The 8,339-nt window shown below is 41.8% G+C and overlaps 1 protein-coding gene across 1 annotated transcript; it reads left to right on the plus strand.

Moving 5' to 3' along the window:
• Window positions 1-2,291: 2,291 nt before the first annotated feature.
• On the plus strand, window positions 2,292-8,128 carry LOC115481769 (indolethylamine N-methyltransferase-like). Its single transcript, XM_030221150.1, has 3 exons — window positions 2,292-2,494; window positions 4,959-5,166; window positions 7,510-8,128. Exons 1-3 carry the CDS (start codon window positions 2,341-2,343, stop codon window positions 7,946-7,948), a joined length of 801 nt encoding a protein of 266 aa, XP_030077010.1. The 5' UTR covers window positions 2,292-2,340; the 3' UTR covers window positions 7,949-8,128.
• The last annotated feature ends 211 nt before the right edge of the window (window positions 8,129-8,339 follow it).

An 8,339-nucleotide genomic window follows, 5' to 3' on the forward strand; every position in this document is an offset into this window, starting at 1 on the left:
GTGGTTGCAGTGCACTTCAGGCAGGTGGACCCAGGCCCATCCCCCCCTACCAGTTACACTTGTGGTGGTAAATGGGATACCTCCAACCCCCCCAAAACCCCTGTACCCACATGTAGGTGCCCCCCTTCACCCCTTAGGGCTATGGTAGTGGTGTAGAGTTGTGGGGAGTGGGTTTTGGGGGGAATTTGGGGGCTTAGCACCCAAGGTAAGGGAGCTATGCACCTGGGAGCAATTTTTATTTTTTTAATTTTTAGAAGTGCCCCCTAGGCTGCCCAGTTGGTGTCCTGGCATGTGAGGGGGACCAGTGCACTACAAATGCTGGCTCCTTCCACAACCAAATACCTTGCATTTCGCTGGGTTTGAGATGGCCAGGCCCGGTTTGCATTATGGCCGAAAACCGAAGCCGGCCATCTGTAAACCCGGCCATCTCAACATTTGACCTAAATGTTGAGATTTAGCCAGCCCCAACCATATTATCGAAAGAAAAAATGGCCGGCCATCTTTTTCGATAAAATGGTTTGCTCTGCCCCTTTGCGGAGCCGGCCCCGAAGATGGCCGGCTATATAGATGGCCGGCTCAGTTCGATTATGCCCCTCCACGTAACAAACAACATTAAGCTATGTCTAATAGTATTAATGTATATTAAAAAAAATTTTTAAGTAATTGTATCATCTTATAGATGTATGTACTTTTTATGTTTTATGTTCTCACTAATGTGTTTTCCAAATTTATTAGACTTGCTTTGTGCCCTTCTATGAAGATCATTTAAAGATCATGCTGCTTACATATATATATATAAAACTATATTATTTTATATATGCATGTATTTTTTATATTATTTGCCCTCACTAATGTGGTTATCTAATTATTTGTTTATTTATGTGCTCTTTAATGAATATCATTCATGATTATGCTGCTTATATACATATACTATATTCTTTTAATATTTTTATTCTGTTTTTTTATTTTTTGTTATCTATGTTAATAGCAATGTATGTGTTTTATCAATAGACCTCTGAGGCAGGCATTGTGTACGCCGAAACACGGCCCGTGTCGGGTCATCAAACATATAAAGGGCGAGTGACCGTACTCACTCGCAAATGCGCAGTAGAGACTTCCCTCTCTGCCCCACCCCCGCTTCAATACGGGGGCGGGACAGAGAGGGAAGTCTCTACTGGCATGCTGCAGACGTCGGAACCGCTCCCCCTCCCCCGGAGTTGCCGCCGCCCCTCCACCCGCCCCGAGCAGCACTGTAAACTTACATCAGCATGCAGCAGCAGGCACATCAGCAAAGCTGCCATCAGGCTTCCTTCTTTGCCTTTGTCCCGCCCTCGCCGACGTTACGTCACACGAGGGCGGGACACAGGCAGAGAAGGAAGCCCACCCCGACGGCAGCTTTGCTGATGTGCCTGCTGCTGCGTGCTGATGTAAGTTTACAGTGCTGCTCGGGCCGGGTGGAGGGGCAGCGGCAGCGACTCCGGGGGGGGGAGGGGGGCTCGGAACCCCCCCATTCCAAAAGTAGCCCGTTTTCACGGGCTCAACGGCTAGTATATCAATAAAGGACTCCTGTTGTCCCAATCTTGAAGGCTCAGTTGTGCTTTTTTCTGTGAGCCCAGGAACAGACCAGAATTGCAGTTGTATTTGCAGTTGTCTCAGGGACCTACAGAACCATAGGGCAAAATCTTGCTGGACACAAGGCTGCAGATGGTAATTACTGTAACTATTATAATTAATGCCTATAAAGAGAGGGTTACATTTGAGCAGTGGATTCTAGAAAGTTTAAGATGTTTCTTTTTTTCTTTTTAGCTGTTCTAATATGGAATAACCTTTCAGTATTTGTTAAACAACTTCCGTCTTATTTGCTGTTTCGAACGCATTTGAAAGCCTACTTTTTCCAGAGGCGCCTAGTTCTCAAGTGAATTGTATTGATATCTGTTTGTAGATTATTTTAACTGCTCTGTATTGAATTTGATTTTACACACTATACACTGCTTTGGAGCAGTTGTAGGTTCAACAATGTCCTTGTTCAGGAAAGTGCTTTTTCTTAATGTTAAATCAATGTGTGGTGTCGTCCTCACATAGTACTAGTCACCTTTCACACTGGGATCACTTTAGGATACTCTGGCACCAAACACTATTCTCATTTTTCATCTGACTACTTGGCTTAGTTTGAGGATTACTTAATAGCAATTTAAAAAAAAATCAATTGATAGCAGCTTGTTTACTTTTGAGCCAAAGGTTGGCCCACTGAGGAAGAGCTGACAGGAGTGCCAATGCTATAAAAGAGGAGAGTGTGAAAGAAATCTCGCATTGGCCCATAATTCATCAAGAATCTCCACAATGCAATCCAGTTTTACTGGCAAAGAAATCTATCAACATGACTTTGATCCTAGAGCTTACTTGGAGACGTACTATGGAGCAGGATCGGGGGTTTTCATAAAGGATGGCTTTCTGAAATTTGTGCTAAAAAATCTGCACAAGACTTTTACCAAAGGTGAGCAAAGGGTCTGCCCCTTTTTGCATTCTTCATATTAACCTCTCTTACAATATGTTAATATATCAACCTAAGCGTTTATTGTACTTCTGTATTATGTACTAGACTTCTACAAATCTAAATTTAAAACTGCCTTTTTAGCAATATGTAAGCCACATTGAACCTGCCATACGGTGAGAAAATGTGCAATAAATAAATAAATAAATAAATAAATATTTTTTCTGCCTGTCCCAGTGGAAATGGGATGGCGCCTGGCTTTGTAGACTGAATTACTCTGGATGTCTTTCAATGATAATGTCTTAATTTGAATCTGTACCAATGGTCAAACTCTATCTGAGGGTGAATGAACTCAGGACCAACCATATCTGGTCCTGGCATTTTAAGTTTCATTCAATGCATTGTGACATATATGGGATTCTCCTTTATGCATATGCTAGGACTAAAATACTAGAGGTGGGTGGGGGGTGGGGGGGAAGAATAATATCCAGCTAATGGCAGTGAGTGTTACTGGCTGAATTTTTTTCCAGATATATCTCTCTGGGTACAATTCAGGTATCCAGGTATTGGGAATGAACAAGGTTGTCAACAGGTACCTGAATTGCTATCCTGTTAAGTGGAAAGTTATCTAGGCAGTGTCACTGAATATTGAAAGTGCCCGGGAAACTACCAACTCTGCCCAGATTCCGCTCCTGGTCTATCTCATCACTCACTGAATAGAGTTGTGGTAGTCTACCCATTCTAACTAGTTACGTGCCACTGAAAATCTGGGTATCACCTGGATAGCCCTGTGTAACTGGGTAAGAGCTTTTCTGACCCAGTAGAACTGAATATCAGACCCAGAGTTTATTGTGTAATGTATTTATTTCATATATTTCCTAAGAAGCTGCAAGATGGTATACAATAATTACTATACAGAATACAATCATCAGCCTATAAGCAGCCATTAAAAGCTGTGCTTTAAACTATCTGTGAAACTGCAATATATCAATCATATCATTCAACTCATCAGGAAGTGTGTGCCACCATACTGGCCCCTCACATATGGTATCGGCCTATTGGAGTTTTCTGCATATTTTTCTTCTGAGCTAAGACTTCTGTCATGAAATCAGAGGTGCATCCTCACGCCCTCCGTGAGTAGAACTAGATCCGGATTTGCTTGTTCAGACAAAACAGAACCAGAAGGTTATCCAGCTTCACTGGCTATATGGCAGAGCTGTACAAATGTGTCTTGGTGACTCCATGATATTCAGAATGAAATACATATGAGGTATACTTGCATATATTGAAGACTCAGTAAATGCAAATTTTATCTCATGTCTATTCATTGTATCCTTAAAGTCACTACAATATTGTAACCAATAATATCAATCTTTATTGAATCTACATACTACTACTACTACTACTACTTAACATTTCTAGAGCGCTACTAGGGTTACGCAGCGCTGTACAATTTAACAAAGAGAGACAGTCCCTGCTCAAAGAGCTTACAATCTAATAGTTGTGTATATCAAAAAATGCACTTTGCACTATAACATCAGTGTGCTATCATTCATTTAAAAACCTTTCATACTCAAATCTATGTCCGATCTTTTTCCCTTCTCATTATATAGTGAGGAACTACAATATTTGGATGTTTAAATATAAATGCCTGATACTCTGTGTTCAGTAGATTCTAATGGTCTTCACTACTCCACACAGTCCAGGTAACGATTTGAAAAATATTTCTCTTCATTTGATATACTCCATAATGGTTCTAAGTTATTTCTGGCTCAAGTTGAAAACAATGCAATCACAGGCAAAAAAAACGTATTTCTGATGTTTAATATTTCTAATTGTTCAAGTTAATCTTTCCCAAATGGAGTTTAACCTAATACCTTTCAGTTTTTATCAAAAGATGAACTTTCCTTCCTGTAACCTAATCCACCCTGTCTCCTCTACCTCAACTATGTATTTCTTCTCTCCGGAACTGGTAATCACCACTTACGGAGCTATGTAAGCCACATTGAGCCTGCAAATAGGTGGGAAAATGTGGGATACAAATGTTATAAATAAATAAATAACAAATATTCATCTATCCTTTGACAATAACGGGAAAGATCCAAACAATTCTTCAATATCTCTTGTCTTGAAACACTGCCTTTATACTGTGTGGAATAGTGAAGACCATTAAAATCTACTGGACTCAAAGTATCAGGCCGTTTTTAGTCTAACTTTCAAGTGTAACCATTAAAAGCTACAGACACCTAATGCATGGTTCATTCAGTGTACCCATTTTAATGACCCCAGTTATTTTTGCAGTTGTTTATGGTTTATTTGAGACTTAATACCAAGTACATCAGCGTGGTGTATAATTAAAATACAAATTAAACTTATAAGGCAGAAAGGCACACCATAAGTATTCAGTAAAGGATAGACTCACAGGAAAGTAAGAAATCATATTTAACATGTTAATTGTGTGCTGCAGGTGGTGTGAAAGGAGACCTCTTGATTGACATCGGACCCGGACCCGCTATTTATCAGGAGCTTTCAGCCTGTGAAGTCTTCAAAGAAATCATTGCCGCTGACTTTACGGACCGAAACCGGCAGTATCTGGACAAATGGCTGAAGAATGAATCAGGATTGTTTGACTGGACTCCCTCAGTGAAGTTTGTCTGTGATTTGGAAGGCAGCAGGTATAGTATTAACTCACCAGTGGTACCATCGCACAGTTTTACTAGTAATGCCACTGTATGGTCTTCCAAGTAACTGCGGGGCCAAAGTTCAAAGTGATCTAAGAGGGCAGGAGACACACCTACCCACGTAAATCGCATTCAACCGACCATCCACCAATAGCTGCCTGTACTTAACTGGGTAGTGCCTGAAACTGGGCAGGAGAGGGGTGTTACGGGGAGAAGTCAGGGAGGAGCTGGCAGTTATGTGGTCCAATAAGAAACATTACTTTTAATAGTTAGATATGGAATGGTATCACTGCGGGTATCACATTGTCAGTCTGCCTGCAAGCACCCTAACCATTTTAGGATCACTTCTTGGGGCACCACTGTGATTCCATTTCCGGGGAATCCAAGACCAATTTTCAGCAGGACATGCTGGGAATCATTTGAAACATCTAATCTAACATTTGAAATTATTCATATAATTAGTGACATTATACATTTAGTAAGCTAACAGGAAAAGGCATTCTGCTACATATATAGATTATACACATAGGCATTATGGAGTCAATGTCCAAAGCTAGTTATCCAGGTAGGAGATGTTTCTACCCAGTTAACTAGCACCGGGGGCGGACTGACTATTTAGCAACTGGGCAGTGCTCGAGGGCCCAGAGGCTCTCCCTCCCCTGCTGCCCCCGCTGCACACTACAGTCCCCCAAACCTCAGTGGACCTTCCCCGGTCCCACTTTGAAGGGTTCTGGTGGTCTAGTGGCCTCTGCGGGGGCAGGAAAGAACATCCATTGGAAAAACACACAAAACAAGCCATTAGGATGTATGGGAGGGGGGCAGCATTCATAGTAGACTGGTCGCAAAGACTTCCCAGCAGATCAGTAGGGCATCCTAAGGAGTGCTACAGTGGACTTTACATAAAAGATACCAGGTACATATCTCACTGTTACCCCCTTATACTGTATGGTGAGCCCTCTAAAAACCCACAAAAAAAACCCTTCACTACCCAACTGTACACCACTACAATAGCCCTTATGCCTGCAGGGGGTCACCTATACGTTGGTACAGTAGGTTTTTGGTGAGTTTTGGACACCTCACACTTTTCAACACAAGTGTACCAGTTAGGGTGGAATATGGGCCTGGATCCCCTTCTGTACAGTGCACTGCACCTACTACTAGGCTGCTCCAGAGACCTGCTTGCTGCTTTAATAGGACTGGCCATAAAATCTGAAGCTGTCACAGAGGATGATATGTGTGTTTCTTTCACATCTTTGGGGAATAGGAGAAGGTGAGTGACCACTGGGGGAATTAGGGGGATCATGCCTTAATCCTTCCAGTGGTCATCTGGTCATTTAGGGCACCATTTTATGACTTATTTGTGACTGAAACAGGTCTAGCCCAAAACATTCAACTTTTAGCCCTGGACGTTTTTTCTTTTTTTCCTTTATGGCAGAAAAGCATCCAAGTTGTGGGAACACCCAAATCACACCCCAACATGCCCCCTTGTAATTTGGATGCACGGCAGATGAACTGCATAGCAAAAAGTCTAAAAAATGGATTTTGAAAATAACGATTTGGACGTTTTTGCAAGAAAAATGTCCATCTGCAGCTTTGTGATGCTTTTTGGCCATTTTTCTGTTTGGGTCTAGTCATATTCCCCCTAATCCTATAATCTTAATGCCTACATGTAAATGCCATTTGCGCTAAGTGATTGAACACTTTCACTTGCACGAGCCACAATTAGGCAGACCGATGCTGCTTGTTGAGTGCTAATTGTACAATGGCATAGCCGGTTATCTGATGTGGGTACCTGATGTGGCTGCTTATAATAGCTGGATATGATTTGAATATTCAGGAATAGCCGGGGCGCTAAACGGGGTCACGGATATTCAGCTGGAGATAACTGGCTACCCCCCCCCCATACACACACACACACTAAATAACACCAGATAGCTGGTTAAATGTTTTTGAATATCAGAGGGTATGTACTTGGAGCAGCACCAAACATATACATGTATTTTGAATATCAGGCCATATACTTCCAGAATGCAGAACATTATAGTATAATATCACAACTTTTGGTGCTTTTTTCAAGTGAATTTATTGTGGTGAAATTTCCCAGATTGAAGCACATAGAAGTGAAAGGCTTTGTTCTTCCCTCTCTCCTCCTGCCCATATGGGAGTACATTGGGTCACCCAGTCTCAGAGACCATCAACTTTAATTCACACAGAGCAAGGATACTTTCTAGACAAACCTTGCTCCTCACATCTCCAGTGTAAACAAACTTCTTTAACTCAAAGAATAAACAGCAGCCACATTTCTGATGTAGTGTCCTGCATGTGTTTTATTTTTAGTGGAAAGGTAGTTGAAAAGCAAGAAAAACTGCGACGAACACTCAAACAAGTGGTAAAATGTGATGTCACTAATCGCAACCCCTTGGCACCCTTGGTGCTGCCAAAAGCAGATGCCGTCCTCACTGTTGGGTGCCTGGAATGTGCTTGTAAAGATCTGGATACCTACAGGCAGGTTCTGAGAAATCTTTCATCCCTGCTGAAGGTAGGGGGCCACTTAATCATCAGTTCGATCCTGGGCAGCACCTGTTTCACGTCTGGGTCAAAGCAATTTTCGCTTCTAACCTTGGATGAAGACTTCCTACGGGCAGCGGTCACGGATTCCGGATTTGTCATCAAGGATCTGGAGCTGCTTCCCCGCGATTATGATAAAGAAATGTTTCAGATCTGTGATCATAACGCCAGTATTTATCTTGTAGCATGCAAGCAAAAAGATGTCTAAGAACCTAACAGTATGTGAATATTATAACAATGGATTTGCATGATATGTTGAGTCTTAATTTCTTGATATAGAGTTCTGTCTACTGAACTTATTTGTGTATCAGACTCATATTGTGGCACATTGTTTATCATTACTGTAGTTTTTAACTATCAATAAAGAATACAAGTTCTCTTTCTATTAGTAAGGACTATCTGGTCAATGTTTAAAATGATTTAACAGGCCAGAAATGGCTGCTGACCAGTTAAATCGCTTGTTCGGGGTTATTCTCTAATTTTCAATGGCACTTAACCAGTCACTGCAGCTGAAAATTAGCAGTTAGCGCCTAAGTGAAAGCTGGCTATTTTGGGAGGGTTCTGGAGGCGGAGTCAGCACTTGGCCAGTAAAGTGCCGA

This window comes from Microcaecilia unicolor, chromosome 12 (assembly GCF_901765095.1).
Source record: "Microcaecilia unicolor chromosome 12, aMicUni1.1, whole genome shotgun sequence".
NCBI classification, from domain to species: domain Eukaryota; kingdom Metazoa; phylum Chordata; class Amphibia; order Gymnophiona; family Siphonopidae; genus Microcaecilia; species Microcaecilia unicolor.